This window comes from Scyliorhinus torazame, chromosome 6, assembly GCF_047496885.1.
Source record: "Scyliorhinus torazame isolate Kashiwa2021f chromosome 6, sScyTor2.1, whole genome shotgun sequence".
Lineage (NCBI taxonomy): Eukaryota > Metazoa > Chordata > Chondrichthyes > Carcharhiniformes > Scyliorhinidae > Scyliorhinus > Scyliorhinus torazame.
Window position 1 is genome coordinate 216,272,723 of NC_092712.1, and position 21,941 is coordinate 216,294,663.

Consider the following 21,941-nt stretch of genomic DNA (forward strand, 5'->3'; position numbering starts at 1 on the left):
TTCTTTTCTACGGATATTTTATTGAGGCATTTATATAGTAACACAACAACCAAAACGCACAAATCAACCCAACAGGGCTGCAAATAACCAACTCAACAAACTAACCCACCATCCCTCCCCCCACTTCCCAACTCCCCTGCCTCCCCTTTTTATCCCCCCTCCCCCGCCCACTGCTGACATCTTAACGTTTTTCGAAGAAGCCGGTAAACGACTGCCACCTCTGGGCAAACCTTCCACAGAAGCATGCAAGGCGAACTTTATTTTTTCTAACTTGACAAACTCTGCCAGGTCACTCACCCACACCCCCGGTTTCTGGTGGCCCGAGTCTCTCCATTCCAATAATATTCATCTCCGGGCTACCAGGGAGGCAAAGGCCAAGACGACGGCGCCTCTCACTCCCTAGACTCCCGGGTCTTCTGACACTCCAAAGATCGCCACCTCTGGACTTGGGGCCGGCATCATCTTCCATGTTGGCGCCAAAATGTTTCAAGCTGTGTGTGCTGATCTGCTCTGCAGCCAGCTCACTTGCGTGGCAGATCTTAATCACATTTTCTAATTTCAGATCTTCTTCCCATAACAATCTCTCAAGGAGTTTATCATTAGATATCCCAAATACTATTTGGTCGTGGATCATCAATGACTTTAGATTACTGAAATTGCAGGACTGGGCCTTCAGACTCAAGTCGGTTACAAAGCTATCAAAAGATTTGCCTGGTTTTTGGGTACGCGTACAAAATATGTATCTTTCAAATGCTTTTTTTCGGAGAGCAATGCCGATCAAAATACTTTATCATCTCATCGTAGCTCTTGCTTTCCTCTTCGCCATCAAAAATGAAGGTATTGTAGATTTCGATTGCTTGAGGAGCTGCTACCGTGAACAGCAACACAATATGCCGCTTGTCAGGCTGTGCCTGCAGGACAAGGGCTGAAACATAGAGTCTAAACTTTTGTTTGAAAACACGCCAGTTTTCATCTACGTCACCCGAGACTTGAAGCTGGTGGGGTGCCTTTAAACCATCCATCTCTAACTTCACCATTGTTTGTTGCATTGAGTTGTAGATAGCCGTAGCTCACCCGGTCAGCGGAAGAATCTTCCCTTTTTCGTTCTTCGGCCTGTTTCGCCTTGACATTTTTTGTTCTTGCCTTTAAATGTTCTGCACACCTGGTACCATGCTGTGTTCTGTGATCTTGCGTTGCAATGATTTTTTAATGAACATATGGAAAGATAACAAATAGATTACAGACAAATATCCTAAATGAGTTTGGTGAACTCTCCTCGAACTACTCTATGTGCGACTGTCCTGTTGTTCTACTGTCTTACTTCAACTGCCGAGTCTCCCACTACGCAACCGATGTCTGACTCCACCAACTGGTTGGCGGTTGCATTACTAACTATGTACCATAATATTCACAGGCATATCACCACACATGCCTAGGCCATTGGCCAGGTTTTAGCATGCAAAGAGATTGTGCTGTCAAGTTTAATGGCAGTGTTTTGTGTTGTAAGAAATGTAAAACCGTTTTTAAGGGCTAAAGTTAAGAAGCTTGGAGCTGTCTTTGTCTTTTGACATTGGAAGGAGCAAAGTCAAGCTTGTAAACCTTTGTAGCATTCTGTTTATGCTGCATACCTGTTCGTTCACATAGCTGTTTGGTTCTTAGTGAGAGTCTCATCCTGAGAATGAATATTCCTTTGCTTGTTGAAGTCATGGAGAATCATTTGGTTGCATGTGATATATTCCAAATCGTTACAGTACTGTGGTATGGTAAGGGTTCACCGTTTGACCCCTCGATATTTGCTTTTTGTAGGCATTTTCTTAATAAAAACAATCCTCTACTTTTTAAAAAAAAATATATATATGCCTCCAGATGCCTTTAGGAATAAAATAAGAAAGGATACAGGATTTTACAAAATGAAATGGGTCTAATTCATAAGATATAGGAGCAGAATTAGTGCCATTCAGCCCATCGAGTCTGCTCTGCCATTCTATCATGGCTGATATATTTCTCAACTGCTACCTACAATGTTACAGACCAAGAGCTGGATTGCGAAATCAGCCAGAGCATCTCCTCCCTAGAACGGGATTAGGCAATTTAGCCTTCCGAGCCTAACACCCTCAACGTGAACATGGCTGATTCCATCCTGGCCTCAGCTCCACCGCCCTGCCCGACCTGGAATGAAGAACTTGTCGTATGAGGAACGGTTGAGGACTCTTGGTCTGTACTCATTGGAGTTTAGAAGAATGAGGGGGGATCTTATTGAAACTACAGGATACTGCGAGGCCTGGATAGAGTGGACGTGGAGAGGATGTTTCCACTTGTGGAAAAACTAGAACCAGAGGACACCATCTCAGACTAAAGGGACGATCCTTTAAAACAGAGATGCGGTGAATCTGTGGAACTCTTCGCCGCAGAAGGCTGTGGAGGCCAAATCACTGAGTGTCTTTAAGACAGAGATAGATAGGTTTTTGATGAATGAGGGGATCAGGTTTTTGATGAATAAGGGGATCAGGGGTTATGTGGCGAAGGCAGGAGAATGGGGATGAGAAAATATCAGTCATAATTGAATAGCGGAGCAGACTCAATGGGCTGAATGGCCTAATTCTGCTCCTATGTTTTATGGTTCTCCATAACCTTTCAACCCATTCAATAGTATTTATTTTTAAATGGGCAAGATGCGTAAATATGTTTGGAAAATCAGATATAAATTGTGTAGGAAGGGTGAAGAAGGGGTGGCAAGGTGGCGCAGTGGTTAGCATCGCTGCCTCACGGCGCTGAGGATCCGGTTTCGATCCGGGCCACTGTCTGTGTGATCTCACCCCCACAACCCTAAGCTGTGCAGGGTAGGTGGATTGGCCACGCTAAATTGCCCCTTAATTGGAAAAAAAAGAATTGGGTGCTCTAAATTTATTTTAAGAAAAGGAAGGGTAAAGACATGCATTGTATAAAAGTGGAAAGATAGTTTTCAGCATAGTTTATGATATGCCTTTGTATGTGAAAACCTTTTCCTGTGAAAATAAGGTCATGCCTTATTCCTCTGATGATCCAATGTCTGTTGTGGTATTCTTAACACCTGCACTATATACTTTGACCTCAAGACCTCTTGAGTAGGGACTTCTCCTGATAGCTGTCCAATCTACCTTACCAGAAAGTATGTAGGTGGAAATAGTAACAGGCTCAGCTGTAATGTCCTAAAATCTTCTGACGTTCACAGGATTTCTTTGGTAACTGCAAGTGATGCCACTGAATGTCAATCCCAGTTGCTATTTTCTGGAAATTAGAGAGAAGATTTTTTTCAAAGGAAGTAAATAAGTCTTGATATACTACATTAGAGTGCATTGGTTTTTTTTCTGGTGAATACATAGTCAATAGCTTTGAAGTCAATGGATTTTGAACTAACTTTCCATATTTTCTTTCCAGGAAAGTCAAAAAAGGTTCATTGCTAATTGATTCAAGCACTATTGACCCTTTAGTTTCGAAAGAAATAGCCAAAGAAGCAGAAAAGACTGGAGCTTTGTTCATGGATGCGCCTGTATCTGGAGGTATGTAAGAAGTTGAGGAATATTTTATAAAGGAAATATCTACAAAAAGCCTCTCCACTATGAGATAGCCACAAAATCTAACTATCCAGAAACCAGGGCCTGCATTTTCCATTTCAGGGTGAAGTTAATGTGTTGATGCTGGGGACGGGAAGATTCTTTTGATGATCCAGTTCTGATCCATTTTCCTGGGCTGAAGCTCCTGATAGGAGGGAGACCATTAGTGTCAGCCTAGAACCTCCGGAACCCATTCCACTGTAGCAGTCAGTTTTCGTGTGGTGAATGGGAAAAGAGTGTTTTTTTTCCCCAGGAGAGGGATATCTGGGGTGGAAAGCAATAGACCTCACTGCCTAAATTTTCTAAAATTCTCTTGTGGTTCTGCTTGATTTTGTGGGATGCTATGTGGCATACAAAAAGTTACAGTATGCCAATAGATCAAATCTCAATTTTATTATGATTGGAAGTTATAGATCAGTAGTTTTGATTGCTATGTTAAACATATCTTTACCGTTATCTGGTCTGTTGAAGCATGGGATACAGGAGGAGGTGAAATAGATGGTGCTGGGGATAGCAGGTAGCTTGTAGAAACTGAATAGAGAGTAGTGGGGCGCCATTTGTTGAGAGAGTGATAGTATGTAGGAGCATACAAAAGCAATGGTGACCTGGGAAAATCAGGAGCATGCTCAGCTACGGGCGTGGCATTGCGGGCATGAGATGGCAGGAGGGAAGGGTAGTAGTTGGTGAATAAATTCCCATCACTTTCCAGAATAAAGGAAGTTTTCTTCTCCCATGTAATTTGGGGAAATCTATTCTAAAATAGATGTGACCCTTCCCACCAGGCTGAACTACTACAATTATTTTTTTTACACAATTCTAGTACTTTAGAAATGTTGAAAATCCATTTAAAGAACCATAAGCAAATTATTGGCAATGAAGGGAACGTGTGTAGGTAGTGACACCGGTCGGTGTTTGGGGATTTGTTTGTGACAGGTGGATGGCATTGGTTTGAGATCTGCTGGAAGGGAATTCTGGACATGAGGGACCAGAAACTTGATTTTAAGACTCCCAGCATGGTTTGGTAATATGCACAATCATGACACAGCACCTTGAATACGGGTCTCAATTACAGATCACTGTCGGTAGTTGTAGATACATAATTCAGTGTGATTTAAATACTGTCAAAGAAGTGTTGTAGGAATTACATATGCATTTTCTCTGTCGCATGTGCATAACTTAAGTATTATCAGCAGATACACGTGAGAGAGAAGATTTGGCGTACGTTAATAAGGTTAAACAACGAAGGGCATAATATCAGGGCCGATGGTTTACAATGACTAAAACAAATTTTAATTTCATTGTAGGGCATTGTGCGACTTTTTAGAAAAATTCTGTGACCACATACACTTGTAGCTGCACAACCTTCATTTTCTATGTATTCTAATACCCAAGCATGTAATTTCTGACCTGTTGCCATTTTTTAATGCTGCAGCTACATGGGTGGTATGCACCATACACCTGTTGGGGTTAGATAATCCTATATTTAGTAATACTGAAGAGGGAAGTATGGATTTGGGATGGTTGTGGGCATTTCTGTCACTGAAGAATGATTCTGAGGTTTGACAAACTGGCGTGTTGATCCTGCAGTTTATCCAAAGTAGGGTAGATATGCAAAGATGTGACAGCATTGGAGAGATTTCCTGTAGCTTGAATTCATGTGGATAGGTCTGCAGCGCTTGAATGAACTGTGGAAGGGTAACTTTGGTTTTGACATAGAAATATTGAACATGTAAGCAAGAAAGTGTTGTTGAATAAGTTTGCTTCAGATGTTGGTTAGATCATAGTTGAAGTATTATATGTAATCTGGGAAGTTTATATGATGAATATTTGTCCTATAATAATTAGTTGGAATAATACTAGGAATGAGAGGTAATATTTGTGAACTTTGAGGACACCTAAAGCAAATCTTCAGAAGTATGAACATTTTTTAGAGGGTGAAATGTGATGGATTGCTTCCATTCTTTTGCACGACTGTGCCAATAAGACGTGGACTTCCCATTATGTGGAGGGGAGAGTTTTGTAACAGCGTTATTAAAATATGGAATCCTTTATAAAACATATTATTGGGATTGGAGTCAACAGCTTGAGTACTGCATCCAGAATAGTAAGCTATATAGTTTCCGCCAGCGCTGTGAATTCTGCGAAATGTGCTTGACGGAGTGGCAACTGGTTGCCTGATATGTCAACGAAAAGGGTCTGTGACTCTAATCGAAAATATTTCTTGGTGGATGGGACAGATCGCATTTAAACATTTTAACCAGATGTGTAGTTATTTTGAAAGCTTTGATAGACTTTGAATGATATTTTTATTTTTTTAGTTCAGGAAAGAAATACTGTGCTGAGTGGAAATTACCTGCACATTTGGCACCAGCTTTTAAAAATCGGATAGTTACAAATGTATCCATTGTTTGAAACAAATTATTTAGAATGGACGCTTACATCATGATTTATTATTTATTGAGTAATGAGACGAAGAATGTTACAATTACAGAGAAATATGAGATTGTCATGTTTTGGGGACTGTCTCTTTAAGGTAAAATCAAGTCGTGAAGGGGTCATGTGACCTGCAATAAATTCTGTCTGATCACAAATCTTGGTGACTTGGTTGCTATGGGGATAAGAGGGGGCCAAGTCAAAAGACTCCGGATTACTGCCCAAGCCACGTGCAAATTCGCATAGGGAGGCAAGAATAAGGGAAGTTAACACGTGGCTGAAAGAGTGGTGTGGGAAAGAGGGGTTCCTTTTCATGGGACACTGGCATCAGTTTTGGGACAGGGGGGACCTATACCGTTGGGATGGTCTCCACCTGAACCGAGCTGGGACCAATGTTCTAGCGAAAAGAGTAAATAGGGTGGTCAATAGGACTTTAAACTAGAGATTAGGGGGAAGGGAAAGTCAGGGAACCAAGAGGTGAAGTAATCAGTGGGAAGCGTAGCTGCTTAGGAATACAAAAAAGCACGAAAAGACAGAACTCAGGAGAGGTTACGATAGTCTCCATCCCACAAAATATGCCACAGTGTATGGAAAGGCTCAGTAAACCAAGGTCCACCACACTAAGAAAACAAAAAGGGACGGTCAATAAAGAATTAAAGGTGCTATATTTAAATGCGCGCAGTGTACGGAACAAGGTAGATGAGCTTGTGGCCCAGATTGTGACTGGCAGGTATGATGTGGTAGGCATCACAGAGACGTGGTTGCAGGGGGTTCAGGACTGGCATTTAAACATCCAGGGATTCACAACCTATCAAAAAGACAGAGAGGTGGGCAGAGGGAGCGGGGTTGCCTTGTTAATTAGGAATGAAATTAACTAAACAACATAGGGTCAGATGATGTGGAATCTGTGTGGGTAGAGTTGAGGAACCACAAAGGCAAAAAAGCCATAATGGGAGTTATGTACAGGCCTCCTGACAGTGGTCAGGACCAGGGGCACAAAATGCACCACAAAATAGAAAGTGCATGTCAGAAAGGCAAGGTCACAGTGATCATGGGGGACTTCAATATGCAAGTGGACTGGGTAAATAATGCTGCCAGTGGACCCAAGGAAAGGGAATTCATTGAATGTTTACAGGAGGGCATTTTGGAACAGCTTGTGATGGAGCCCACGAGGGGACAGACCATTCTGGACTTAGTGTTATGTAATGAGCCAGACTTGATTAAAGATCTTAAAGTAAGGGAACATTTAGGAGGCAGTGATCATAATATGGTAGAATTCAATCTCCAATTTGAAAGAAAGAAGGTAGAATCAGATGTAAAGGTGTTACAGTTAAATAAAGGTAACTACAGGGGCATGGGGGAGGAACTGACGAAAATCGACTGGGAGCAGAACCTAGTGGGAAAGACAGTAGAACAGCAATGGCAGGAATTTCTGGTAGTAATTGAGGACACAGTACAGAGGTTCATCCCAAAGAAAAGAAAGGTTATCAGAGGGGAGAATTAGGCAGCCATGGCTGACAAAGGAAGTTAGGGAATGCATCAAAGCAAAAGAGAAAGCCTATAATGTGGCAAAGAGTAGTGGGAAGTCAGAAGATTGGGAAGGCTACAAAAACAAACAGAGGATAACAAAGAGAGAAATAAGGAAAGAGAGGATCAATTATGAAGGTAGGCTAGCCAGTAACATTAGGAATGATAGTAAAAGTTTCTTTAAATACATTAAAAACAAACGGGAGGCAAGGGTAGACATTGGGCCGCTCCAAAATGACGCTGGTAATCTAGTGATGGGAGACAAGGAAATAGCTGAGGAACTAAATAAGTACTTTGCGTCAGTCTTCACAGTAGAAGACATGAGTAATATCCCAACAATTCAGGAGAGTCAGGGGGCAGAGTTGAATATGGTAGCCATCACAAAGGAGAAAGTGCTAGAGAAACTAAGAGGTCTAAAAATTGATAAATCTCCGGGCCCAGATGGGCTACATCCTAGAGTTCTAAAGGAGATAGCTGAAGAAATAGTGGAGGCGTTAGTTATGATCTTTCAAGAGTCACTGGAGTTAGGGAAAGTCCCAGAGGATTGGAAAATCGCTGTTGTAACCCCCCTGTTCAAGAAGGGAACAAGGAAAATTATAGGCCAATTAGCCTAACCTCGGTTGTTGGCAAGCTTCTAGAATCCATTGTTAAGGATGAGATTTCTAAATTCTTGGAAGTGCAGGGTCGGATTAGGACAAGTCAGCATGGATTTAGTAAGGGGAGGTCGTGCCTGACAAACCTGTTAGAGTTCTTTGAAGAGATAACAAATAGGTTAGACCAAGGAGAGCCAATGGATGTTATCTATCTTGACTTCCAAAAGGCCTTTGATAAGGTGCCTCACGGGAGACTGCTGAGTAAAATAAGGGCCCATGGTATTCGAGGCAAGGCACTGACATGGATTGACGATTGGCTGTCAGGCAGAAGGCAGAGAGTTGGGATAAAAGGTTATTTTTCGGAATGGCAACCGGTGACGAGTGGTGTCCCGCAGGGTTCAGTGCTGGTGCCACAGCTGTTCTCTTTATATATTAACGATCTAGATGACGGGACTGGGGGCATTCTGGCTAAGTTTGCCGATGATACAAAGATAGGTGGAGGGACAGGTAGTATGGAGGAGGTGGGGAGGCTGCAGAAAGATTTAGACAGTTTAGGAGAGTGGTCCAAGAAATGGCTGATGAAATTCAACGTGGGCAAGTGCGAGGACTTGCACTTTGGAAAAAAGAATAGAGGCATGGACTATTTTCTAAACGGTGACAAAATTCATAATGCTGAAGTGCAAAGGGACTTGGGAGTCCTAGTCCAGGATTCTCTAAAGGTGAACTTGCAGGTTGAGTCCGTAATTAAGAAAGCAAATGCAATGTTGTCATTTATCTCAAGAGGCTTGGAATATAAAAGCAGGCATGTACTTCTGAAGCTTTATAAAGCATTAGTTAGGTCCCATTTAGAATACTGTGAGCAATTTTGGGCCCCACACCTCTGGAAGGACATACTGGCACTGGAGCGGGTCCAGCGGAGTTTCACACGGATGATCCCAGGAATGGTAGGCCTAACATACGATGAACGTCTGAGGATCCTGGGATTATATTAATTGGAGTTTAGGAGGTTGAGGGGAGATCTAATAGAAACTTACAAGATAATGAATGGCTTAGATAGGGTGGACGTAGGTTTCCATTATCAGGGGAGACTAGGACCCGGGGGCACAGCCTTAGAATAAAAGGGAGTCACTTTAGAACAGAGATGAGGAGAAATTTCTTCAGCTAGAGAGTGGTGGGTCTGTGGAATTCATTGCCACAGAGGGCGGTGGAGGCCGGGACGTTGAGTGTCTTTAAGACAGAAGGTGATAAATTCTTGATTTCTCGAGGAAATAAGGGCAATGGAGAGAGCGGGTAACTGGAGTTGAAATCAGTCATGATTGAATGGTGGAGTGGACTCGATGGGCCGAATGGCCTTACATCCGCTCCTATGTCTTATGGTCTTATGGACTTGCAGCGAAGATGCAAGGTGTTCACACTTATGGACAATGGCAAAGGCATCAGTGCTGGCTGTGGGTAGACTGTTGGCCTCCAAATCACGGGGAGGGGTTAGGAATTCTAGACTTCATAGACAGTTATACTTTAGGCTGAAATCAGAACAAAAGTGCTGGACGTACTCAGCAGGTCAGGCAACATTGGTGGAGAAAAACAAAGTTGACGTTTCAGGTCGCTGGCCTTCCATGAGAACATTAACTCTGTATCTCTACACATGTTGCCGGACCTGCTAAGTATTTCTCACACTTTTTGTTTTCATTTCAGAATTCCAGCATCTTCATGATTTTGTTTTGCAAACTTTAGGCTGCCTGATTGATTCCAGGATAGCATAGAGTTGAGGATCCAGATGATAGCTAATTAGCATTTCTACCTGGATACAAGGCTCATGTGATTCAAGGTGCCATGAAGATGAGCTTTGAAGGAAAAGTTCACAGAAACAACTGTGGGTTATGGTTTTTTGAAGATATCACTGAAACTCTCAGATTCTTGCAGACTAACTTGTGGCTGAGAGAGAGAGCAGGGAAAAAAAAGGGAACGAGACCCGCACCTGAAGCAGTGAAAACGCTGACCCAGTTGTTCACACCGAATGGAGATGGGTGTTTTCACTCAGATTTAAGAGACCAAGGCTTTAAAGGAGGCTGGAGGATTAATCTAACCTGGGCTAGAGTGAAGCAATCTGCCGTGTATCATTAACAATGAGTCAGTTTTGGGATTAGACATTATCTGGCTGGGAAAGGGACAACGTCACAGGTCTTTGACAGTGGAGAATAGCTTTGGATTGGTCCCAGGAGAGTAAAGTGTCCACTTAAGAGACTTTCAGTTTTATAAGTTAAACGGGAAATCTTCTCTGTACTTGAGATTATAAGTTGCCTACTGATACTAACATAATGTTGATTTTAGTTTGTTCCTGTAAAGGTCTTAAAACTTAAAATCTTGTCATGTGATCCTTCCAAACAATGACTGGACCCTCAAATGCCTTTTTTTAAAAGGGTATTTGTCCCTACACTGATCATAACAAGGAAAAAGAGGGGTATCTGCTCTCTCTGGCTATCATAATGTTGTTAAAACCTTTGCTATAACCATTGTGAATGTTTTATTTTCTCATTAAAACTCCTGTGCTAATTTCTTGTTGTGGTGCAGTTCCATGTATTTGGGCAACTTGTGCCTTGTTGTAATAGCAGATGTAGACAATGAATGTTCGTCGGATGTTTGACTCTGGGGATACTGTAACCTGAACTTGTACCAATGCCCATGCACACATGACTCCAGCAGGGGTCACCAGATGATGGAACATAGCTCTGTCCTTTCCCCGCCCAATTCCTGTATGAGGCTTTAATGCCACTGATGGCATGCCTCCTGCTGCCCCAGCTGAGATCAGCTAACTTTGTATAGACAAAAAATGTAGTTGTTTATTGTACTACCGTGACTCTTCATAAAGATCCTGCCTGCTACTGATAGAGTTATCCATGGTTAGATTAAATTACATTTTTGAAAATTTGAGCATTGAAAGTTGCTGCTGATTGTGACGTGGAGAAATTCAGCTCTTAAAACAATGGTGGTTTTCCCTTGTATATTCAGTGATACTTTGCTGCTTGCCAGCTGACTTAATTGTGGCCAGGCTCCCCATTTAAAAATCACCCCAGATGAGATACATTATTCAGAACACTGGACTACAAAGTACTGCCTTGCAGTCTATTAGCATGAATAATATTTTACAAAGTAAAATGCCCACTTCTAAAATAAAGTTTAGGTTATTGCTATTTTAAAATAATTTCTTGATAAAATGGCATTATGTTTTTGGCCTCAGTACGAAAATGATTGATTATAGACTTTGAGGCCTGCTTTGTGACGGTACCTGTCCACATAATTGTCTAAAACCCATTTCAAAGGTAATCATTTATTTTTATTTATTTATTTATTTTTAAATTACTTTTCCTGAGTTACAAAGCCAGGACTCCGAGTGCGGACAGGGGCAAACCCCTAATCCAGCTCCTTGCCTGTTCCAAAAAACAATTCAAATTCAGATTGTATCCAATTCATGGTCTCCACATGAGAGACATACCAGATCTGAGTGAGCCAAAAGGCCGAGCAGATACTACACTTGATCTTAGCCAAAAGGCCGAGAGGCGATGAAGTAGTAATCATTTATAACACTGAAAATATTGTACTTTCATTCCCCCAGAAAAGCTTCAATTGACAAAACAGTTCACTGGCATTTTCCTTTCCTAGTCCTGAATTGTTAATTGTACAGCAAGTCTTATAAACAGCCTCACTAATTGAACAAGCTGTTTCTAAGAATATTGTTTGTTCTTTTTTCCCCCAACACCAAAACTTTCCCTTGAAGCTGATTCACTGGCCACTACTGCTGGGACATTGCACAGAGGCTACATTTTATACTCGAGTATAGACAGTGAAGGACAACAGCCCCATTTCATCACTAAGAGCATCAGGTTCAGCTAACTAAGTAGAGTACTTGACCTTCTGATTCAGTACCATATCATGCAGTATTTACTTTTTGCTGAACTACCTGGGAGCTAAGAGTAAATTGTAAGTGTGGACTTGGTTCAAACCCAGCTTGGAGATGAAAGAGCAGTATTCACACCCCCAGCATTACTGATTTCACCGGTATTTGAGTTTAAGCAAAATGCCATTTAAATTTTTTTTTCACTGTTTCTTTAACCAATAAGGTAAGATACTGATTTAAATTTTGATTTATTGTCACATGTACTGGGGTACAGTGAAAAGTATTGTTCTGCATACAGTCCAGGCAGATCAATCCATACATGAAAAACATAGGACATACGATAAATACACAATGTAACTACATAGGCATATGGAGTATGGTGCTATAACAGTAGAGAAGATGCGTAGAGAAATCAGTTCAGTCCATAAGAGTGTAATTCAGGAGTCTGTTAACAGCTGCTAAGAAGCTGTTTTTACACCTGTTAGTGCGTGTTCTCAGACATTTGTATCTTCTGCCCGATGGAAGAGAGAATAACCTTGGTGGGAGGGGTCTTTGATTATGCTGCCCACTTTCCAAAGGCAGCAGGAGGTGTAGACAGAGTCCGTGGATGGAAGGCGGTTTTGCGTGATGGACTGGGCTGTGTTCACAACTTGGGCCGAGCAGTTGCCTTACCAGGCTGTGATGCAACCAGATAAGATGCTTTCTATGGTGCATCTGTAAAAATTGGTAAGAGTCGATGTGGACTTGCCGAAGTTCCTTAGTTTCCCGAAGAAGTATCGGCAAGTGTTTCTGAATCATGCAACATTGTTTAGTAGCAAAACTGGATTTCATGATTTCTTTCTGCCTGCCGTTAATTTTGATGAATTCTTGATTGTGCGTAATTTAATGGAAATCTAAATGTTCCAGTGGTAAATCTCTATGTAAAAAAAATTAAAACTAAATCCAAGGGGCTTTTCACAGTAACTTCATACTTGTGACAATAAAAGGTTATTATTATTATTATTAAGGTCTAGCCATGATTAACAGTTTGTTTATTAAATCCTCATGCCTCCTGATCCTTGAATTGTTATCATTAGAGGGTATTATATACAGGTTAATAAATAATGTAATTGAGGAAAAGAGCAAATAAATTAAAATATTCTAGCTGAGAGACTCACCTCTGAGGTTGTTTCTATTTATTCCATTTCTGACAGAGCCTCACTGTGCAAGCTGCCTCACATATGTGATACAAGTTTTGGCAGTTACTAAGCAGCCACATGTCTGTTTTGTTATGCAGGGAAAACTGATATTCGTTTTGGCACAATATCCCTCTTATAAAGCGGGGAAAGCTCCAACCCACTTATCAGTGGAGCAGCTAGTTATGATTTCATCAGCAAGGATAGTAATGGGCTGTAAAAGATTTAATAATTTAAAAAAAAAAATCCAGTTGGCTGCTTGATGAGCTGGGTTTTTTGTTTTTTTGGCAGAACCTTAACTTCTGTACAGGAGGCATTTGTATTTTTAGCGAGTGTCTTTGTATGTTGAATTGCTTTGAAATGGAGTTTAGGAAGTTCAAATGGTAACTATTTACTTCAGTGCCAAAATCAGTACATTCTAATGATTGCCTTTTTTAATATGATAGCTAGTAGACACACACATAATCGTATCAATCTGTCATTGATTTAAGGAGATGTCTGGTATTGTACACATCAAATGCTAAGATTACTTTAGAGTCTTCTAACATGAGTTAATGACAGCTTTACTCAACTTAGGACTTAGTGGAAAATGAAGCTGGGCTGTAAATTACCTCTCCAAGTCCATAAAATTTAGGATATGGGGATCGTGTGGCCCTTGATTTTAGATTGTTTGTTTATCAGCTGGCGCCTGGTCTGGAGTTAAGATTTGTAGATGTAAATCTCTGACAGAACTTGGAAATTCCTGCAGGCTACTTTCTTTATGACTTGGGGTAAATTGAGTTGAAAGCTCTTCCTTAATCATGAATAATGATGCATGTACGTTAATTTCTGAACCATTTTACCAAAGTCCCTTTGTTTGTAGGTTTGGAATTGTGACCCTTCGTTGATGGGTGTGTTAAGAGGAGTTGCTGTTATCATAGCTGTGAATAAACTTTTTCAGAATGATTCGCAAGCGCATGGAATGTTTTGTACTTTTCTCATGAGCCTGATAGTGAAGTAGTAAACTCTATCCCCGAAATCAAACATGCACTTTCAATAAAGTTGAAGAAGTACTTTAAATTAGATGAAGCATCATTTGACCAAATTAGTTTAACAATCAATTACACCTTTCTCTTTTGCCACAATATGTACTGATTTATAACTTAGTTGGAATCTTGAAATGAAAATGTAATGAATGCCATCAAATGATCGCCCAGCCACTGAAAATAATACAATCAAAGCTGTTGCAGTCAGTTTGGTCGTCTCCAGACGTTTACAAGAAAGCATTTCAATGTGCATTCGCTTGGGACTTTGAACCAACTGGTTGTGAGAAGTCGAGTTGATGTCTTCATTTATACAGAATAGTCACTGTCCTATGTACTCAGGGGAACATTTTTAAAACTTGTTTTCTGGATGTGACATGTATTCATTCATTGCTCATCCCTTGTTCCCCTGAGAAGGTGCAGTGGTGCTGCCTTGGCCCTTGTGATGACGCTTCCAGCGGTGTAAGTGAGGAATTTGCAGGATTTTAATCCAGTGATAGTGAAGGAATGGCATTATAGGTCCAGCATTGGATGTTGTGATTTGCTTTACTCAGTGGTAAGTGTTTACAAGGTTGGGAGAAACTGTCCGAGGACGTTTGGCCGGTTCAGTTCTTCCTCCTCCATCTTCCCCTCCTTGACCCGTGATCTTTTTCCAAATCTGTTCACTACTTATTCTGAAGATTCTGACTCGTGTCACGATAGAGTTTCACAGAAACTCCCTCCCCTCACTCAAGTGGTTGCTTTTCAAGTGTGAACTTGACTGCTGGTGTTATCAGCAGTCGTCTTTGAACCTAATCCTGCCCTCACTTCATTTCCACACATGTGCATATTTCATCTCCATTTATCGTGTCTTCCTGACTTCGAAGCATTCTGGTAACCTAAGATGACATGAAATATTGTGTAAATGCTGAATTCTTAATCTGTGCTTCTACAGTAGCAAGTTTGTTGAAACAAAATTATTTTGAGAATATCTTGGCATCCCAATCAATATTCAGGTCTCTCCATGAGTAACTGTCCATGACGGACACATAGCTTATAAATCAGATTATGGCAGGCTGTTCAACTTTGGCCATCGTCACAACTGAGTTCAGCCATGTCATTTGCTTGAAGAGGCTGCATGTGCTTTTTCCAACAAGAATCATTGGAGAACAAAACTGAATAGTAATACCCGAGGCCTGGGCTGAGACCAGTTGTAGCATTCCTTGCTAAGTTTGACTAACTCAGCACTAGATTTGCTCATGAGAAAATTGGGCATTGAACGTTGGGCGAGAAATTCAATTTGCAACAATTCAATCGGATCCTACATAGCCTACTTGTGACTGACTGACTATTTTAACAATTAAAGGACTACAGTGACTGCACTCGTTAATATTAAATAGGCTGTTCTCCACCCTAAATAAACTAACTGAAATTAAAAGCATTTTATAAGTGAAATGTAATTGTATTTGGATCGCAAATATGAACCTTTTGAATATTTTGTTAATGGAGCATATGTGACTTAATATTTTAGTGATGCCACATTTTAATGAGGCAGGAACTGCATATTCATGCACAATTCAATACTCCTGTAGAACATTCCACATTTTTACATTACATTGCCTGCAATTTATTCCCTTTTGGAAGAATACCTAAAGATTTGTTAAACTGGTCGCTTGTCTGAGTGCATTCTTTTATATTCTTATAGACAGATTGCCTTTCAAAGAAAGTATGCAAACTTGAAAAGGTGCATGTATTGTGTGGACTTTTCATGAACACTTTTAATGGTTGTATTTTACTTGGGTTTTCATATCCGTCTCCATCAAGATCTGGACAAGTAGATGCATTACAACTGGAATAATGCTGGACTCACTGGAACTGGCACAGTTCGTCTGGCATACTTCTGTGATGAGGTGCATTGCAACTGCCCCATCAAGTTATCAGTGAAAGTCCATCTTTCTCTTCTCTCCCACTACCCTGTTTGGGAAGGAAAACTTTTTTTTGGGAGAGTACTTAAAATGTGTGTATACGTGTGTGGCCACATGAAACAGGCCACACTTGTTGAGTGATCCAGTTTCCTCCCTAAGTAGGGGCATTGCTGCACATAACAGTGCTTAGTGCTCTGAAGGAAACTAACATCACCAACCATGACAAATAAAGCTTAGCCCATATGTTGAATGGCATTGATTGTCATTCTGTGTGCTGAACTTCAGATTTCTGTCGAATTTCTCCAATAATTTGGACAATTTTTTTTCAAGATGATTCAAATACATAAAGAAAGTTTTTAAAATAAATTTAAATGACCCAGTTCAGTTCAGCTGCTAACCTAGTTGAAATAATATGGAAAAACCAAGGTGAAGAGTGAAGGTGAAGGCCAACCAGATTTGAAATTTGTAACTAGGTGACCCCTGGTTTGGAATTTCCAAGCCTGAAAATTGTCGATAATAAGATTGTGGGAGGTGAGGACCTCATAGAATGGTTGCAGTGCAGAAGGAAGCTAAGAAGCCTGATGTGTCCATGCCAGCTGTATGCTAGAGTAAGTCCCACACCCTTGACTTATCCCATAGCCCTGCAAGTTCCATCCTTTCAGATGATTATACCATTATCCAAAAAGCCTTGATTAAATCTGTCTCCAACATACTCTGGCAGCGCTTTCCAGAACCTAACCACTCCTGTGTTTATGAAAAAAAGGTTTCTGCTTGTCATTGCTTCTTTTGACAATCGCCATAAGTCCTCTGGTTTTTGACCCTCTTGTCACTTGGAACAGCTTTTCCCTATTTACTTTGTCCATGGTTTTGAACACCTCTGTCAAGTCTCCGTTTAATCCTCTCTAAAGAGAACAGTTGCAATTTCTCCAATCTATCCACGCAATTGAAGTTCCTCCTCCCTGAAACCATCCTTACAAGTTTTTTCCTGCATTCTCTTTAATGCCTTCACATCCATCAAAAGTGTTGCGTCCACATTTGGGCACAATACTCCAGCTGAGGCTGAACCAATGTTTTATAAAGGTTCAGCATAACCTCTTTCCTTCTGTACTCTATGCCCCATTCTAACGCTTTGAGTTCCTAGGAAAAAATATGTTACTTTATTTATATGAAAGTAATGTCTTCTATATAGCTTTGATAAATATATTAGAATATAGTCTCCATAAGTATAACATACGTGTAGAAATGTGGTAAATACCCAGATGTAATTGTGTGAAGATAATCCATTAAAAGAGATTAAGGTTAATACTCTCGTGTATATAGTACCAGCAGGTGGCATTGCAGCCAAACCTGTTCAGCAATTGGAGCTGTTAGAAGAGGTACCCCCCCCCCCCCTCCTAAAATCTCAATGCTGCAATAGGAAATTTGAGTGAAACGCCATTGGAGAATCTTGTTTAGTTCTAAATGATATAAGCTATATACAGCTGTGAAAATGATCTACCATCCTGGATTAGATTGAGTTGAAAGTCCTGCAAATTGATTTCTAACAATGCATTGCATTATTTCTTTCTCAGCTCAAGGGCGTGTTTGCTCGCATGCAATTACTTCGATTATAGCTATTGACATACAAGTGGAAATTGCTGTTCAGAATTACATGATGTTTTGGAGCCATGCCTATTTACCTGTTATTTTTTAAACTATTGCAGATATTCATTGAGCCGCTGTATGCACATAAATTGCAGAATTTGTTGGATTGTTTTTTTCCTTTGGTAAATGTTGCTTTCCCTCTGTCAGAATAATAATTGTCACAAATAGGCTTCAATGAAGTTACTGTGAAAATCCCCTAGTCACCACATTCCGGCACCTGTTCGGGGAGGCCAGTACAGGAATTGAACCCGCGCTGCTGGTCATGTTCTGCATTACAAGCCAGCTGTTTAGACCACTGTGCTAAACCAGCCGCTACAGAATGCTGTGATAGTAATTGCCCCAAATCAGATTATTCTCCAGCACTTTTTTCTGTGATCTTGTTGAAATGCTCTTTTTGCCTTGCAGTCTTTGCTACTATCTTCTGGGCGGGATTCTTCATTCCTCGCAGATAAAATCGGGAACTGATCGTGCGGAGAATCACGCCGCGCGGCAAAATTGGGATTTGCGCAGGCGGCAAATCTGTTGTGGGTCTCCGTGCCCGCCCCGCCTGCCGTAGCAAGTTTCCCACTGGCCCAGTCGGGTTTTCCGCCCTAACTTGGTGGGACCATACAAATAGCTCATTGGAGCTATTTTGCATGTCATTGGAGGGCAGGGCGCACCATTTACAAGCCAGGTGGGATGCTCTGCCCCCCCCAGCCGAGAGTCCCGCTGGCGTGAATTTGTGCAAGTATCGAGGAGTGTGAACCTGGCGCCTTGGAGTATGAGGGGTGGCAAAGTGGTAATTAGCCATCTAACACTAGCCACCAGCATGCAAAACTGGCCATTCCCGAGAGTTGGGGGTCAGGGGGACTTGTGCTGGGCTGGTGGGGTTCAGGTCAGGGTCTTCCATGGGATGGGGCTCCTTTGGCTGCTTTCCCTTGAACTTTTAGATACTGACTGACTTTTGTTTTAAAAAGAAAAATGTTTTTATTGGTTTTCACATTTTTATAATACACATTCCACTTCATACTTTAAACTTACAACTTTCATCACCATGTATAGTATTGTGCAAAGCAACCAAAGAAAACATAAAAATTACAAGCGAGAGATAAACCAAAGAAGAAGAAAGCAAAAATGATACAAACAAACCGAGGATCATTTTACATATTTACATGCCCCCCCTCCCCCCGTGGATGTGGGCCCTCTTTGGCTGCTCTGTTTTAGTTGGACTGCCCAGTGTCCTGTCTGACTGCTTAATAGGTTTAATGGCTGAAGATGGGGAGAACAGCCAATGGAGCCCATCCCAAGGATGACGCCTGATTGTAGCCCAACCAGCCTAGCATAAGCCTCCCTGACACCCACCTCTCACCTCCCAGGAAGGACCGCTCGGCACGCTGGTGAGGGTACTTTGGATTGCAAGCTGCCAGGTTGGCGCTGCCAAGAGACATGGCATGGAGGGGGAAAGTGGGGAGCTAAAGGGAGGATCTGGGGGAGTGAGGGGGAGGCTGAAGGAGGGTGCTGATGTCGGGACCCTTACCAACGCTTAGGATGCACTTCTGCCCTGCCTGCTTTGCGGATTGGGGATCCACTCCAGCAGCTAATTGAGATCGGGACACCCTTTAAAGATGGCGCTCCAGTCTCGGAGGCCTGGGACCTGAGTGATTAGGTCCCTCCCCTCTCAGTTGCAGCATGGACTCTGGCATGCCATGGAATGGCGCGTTGGGGGGTTTAGTGCCAGCGGGGACCAGTCCTGATTCTCTGCTGGTGGGAGCACCTAGACTCCGGAATGGAGAATCAGGCCTCTGTCTCTGACATCTTTATGGACTCTTGCTGTTTCTGGTTGACATGTAATCTAGCCCAGGGCTTTTCAAAGTGCGGGTCGCAACCTGCGGGTGGGTGTCGAGAGGGCTGCAGAGCGATCAGGCGCGCTGTTCCCGCAGTGGTCCCGATCACTGGAGAAGCGGCCAACAGCCGATACTGGCTCTTACATTGGGTTTTTAAAAAATACATTTAGAGTAGCCAATTATTTTGTTTTCCCAATTAAGGGGCAATTTAGTGTGGATAATCCACCTAACCTGCACATCTTTGGATTGTGGGAATGAAACCCACGCAGACATGGGGAGAATGTGCAAACTCCAAACGGACAGCGACCCAGGGCCGGGATTCGAACCTGGGTCCTCAACGCCGTAGGCAGCAGTGCTAACCACTGCGCCACTTTGCCGCCTTTCGGCTCTTACATTGAGAATGGCAACTGCTGCCACCTTTTAAATGGAAATAATGAGGTTGTGTGGAGCCTTTAGGCCAGAAGTGGCAGCAGAGAGCCGGTCACGCTCCCTGCACGCACATTTGACGTCAAGCGCCCTCCATGTACATGCTTTTGGCACCAAAACAGAGCACTGTTGCTTCCATTTTCCAGCTGCTGGCAAGCAAGGCAAGTGAATTGTGAAGGTGAATGGGTTTCTTAAAAGTAAGAGATGGCCGTAGATTCAAATAGGCAGCTTACCTATTGGATAGAATCTCACAATAGAATCTGTTGGAGAGAGCTGCTTAGGAGAGTCTAGGGCAGGACATAGCAGTGCTAGTGTTAGCTCTGTACTGAGCTCCAGGGCCTCTGGTTAACAGCCTACAAAGAAGAAACTTAACTTGGGAACAAAGCAATATAAAGGTAATTTCTTGAGTTATGGTTTTGTCAACTGCCAATGCAAATAAGATTGCAAAGCCCCTGTGTGTTATATGCAGGGAATTACGGGCAAATTAGAGGAGAAGCTTCTTATTTTGAAAGAGAACTGGTGGGTGAACAATTCCTTCTGAGGTTGAGATCCCAGAGTTAGTTATTAACTTAGAGCCGTTGGACCTGACCTGTGACAGCACATTAAAAACTCAGCAAAAGCCCATGACACTTGTCTGGAGAGTCGAGAGATAGAAAGGAGTGAAGATGATAAATACATACATTTGTAAAGAAGCTACGGTCAAGTGGTTTTATAAATAAAAAGTGAAATTTTGAAATTTGCATTAGCAGATCGAGAGGGACTTGATTTTTCCAGCTGTTTAATTAAAAAGGGGAGTGAAAGGCTTTTCGAGCTTGCAAAACTTTCATAAGTAAACAAGGGAAGGTTATTCAATTTTATTTGACCCACAAGTGATGGCAATGGGAAAGATATGAAAGATTTTAATATTTTGGTAAACTTAAGTGGGGGTGAGGACAATAGAATCAAAAATGAAAGGGAAAAAAATATGCTTACGGCAAAGTATTGAGCGGTGTTGTGTTGACTGGAGGGGGGGGGGGGAGACCTCTTGGGAACAGCTATGTGCTGGCAGAAGGTACAAAGTTTGAATCAGCCTTCAATCAAACCAGAAAAGTATTGGGCTGCGGAAATCAGTATTGTTTATGATGTTTCTTGGATTTCCACAGCACAGTGGAAGTGAGTTTGAGAGACTGGTATACATTTACTCAAACAACAGCTGTTTACCCTTGGGTAATGTTACTGGATTTGTATAGTTAAACACCTGTAAGGGAGTGTGGGTTGGAAGGTATTGACTTGTAGGTCTGACCAAGTAGGATTTTTTGAGAAATGTTTTGGAACACTATTTTTAACTGTATAACTGTAATCTTGTGTGCTTTTAAGTGTGCTTTAAGTTTTCTTTTCTTATTAATCTCCTAACTTTGAATTTTAAAATCCCATAAGTGTTGCTGGACTTTTTGTTGTTGGGACCATTATGGTTTCTTCATGCTTTCAGAATACAAAATAATGTTACTGCCCGTAAGCCAAGTTTACCCTGTGATTTTGTTTGCTCAGCAATTAGCATCTGCTTTGGTCATAGCATAAGTAACATTCGCGCCACAAAAGTGGCAGGCAATAACCATCTACAACAGAGAGAATCTAACTATTGTCCCACAACATTCAATGGTATTACCATTGCTGAATCGCACACTATGAACATCCCTGGGGGGGGCTACCATTAACTAGAAACTGAACTGGAGCAGCAATACAAATACTGTGGCTACAAGCAAATCAGAGGCTGTGATTGCTATGGTGAGTAACTCGCCTCCTGACTATCCAAAGCCTGTTGACTATCTGCAAGGTAAAGTCAGGAGTGCATTGGAATACTTTCCACTTGTCTGAATGGGTGCAGCTCCAACAACACTCAAGAAGTGGGGCATCAATCAGGACGAAG

At 41.8% G+C, this 21,941-nt stretch overlaps 1 protein-coding gene and 1 pseudogene across 2 annotated transcripts in view; one reads left to right on the forward strand and one right to left on the reverse strand.

The window, feature by feature from the left end:
• hibadhb (3-hydroxyisobutyrate dehydrogenase b) overlaps positions 1-21,941 on the forward strand; it is a 187,069-nt gene that overhangs the window by 45,249 nt on the left and 119,879 nt on the right. For both annotated transcript variants that reach the window (XM_072509401.1, XM_072509400.1), the window contains one exon: positions 3,418-3,539. In XM_072509401.1, coding sequence (XP_072365502.1) covers positions 3,418-3,539 — 122 coding nt within the window. The remainder of the gene's footprint in view (positions 1-3,417; positions 3,540-21,941) is intronic.
• On the reverse strand, positions 11,499-11,708 carry LOC140425956 (U2 spliceosomal RNA; annotated as a pseudogene).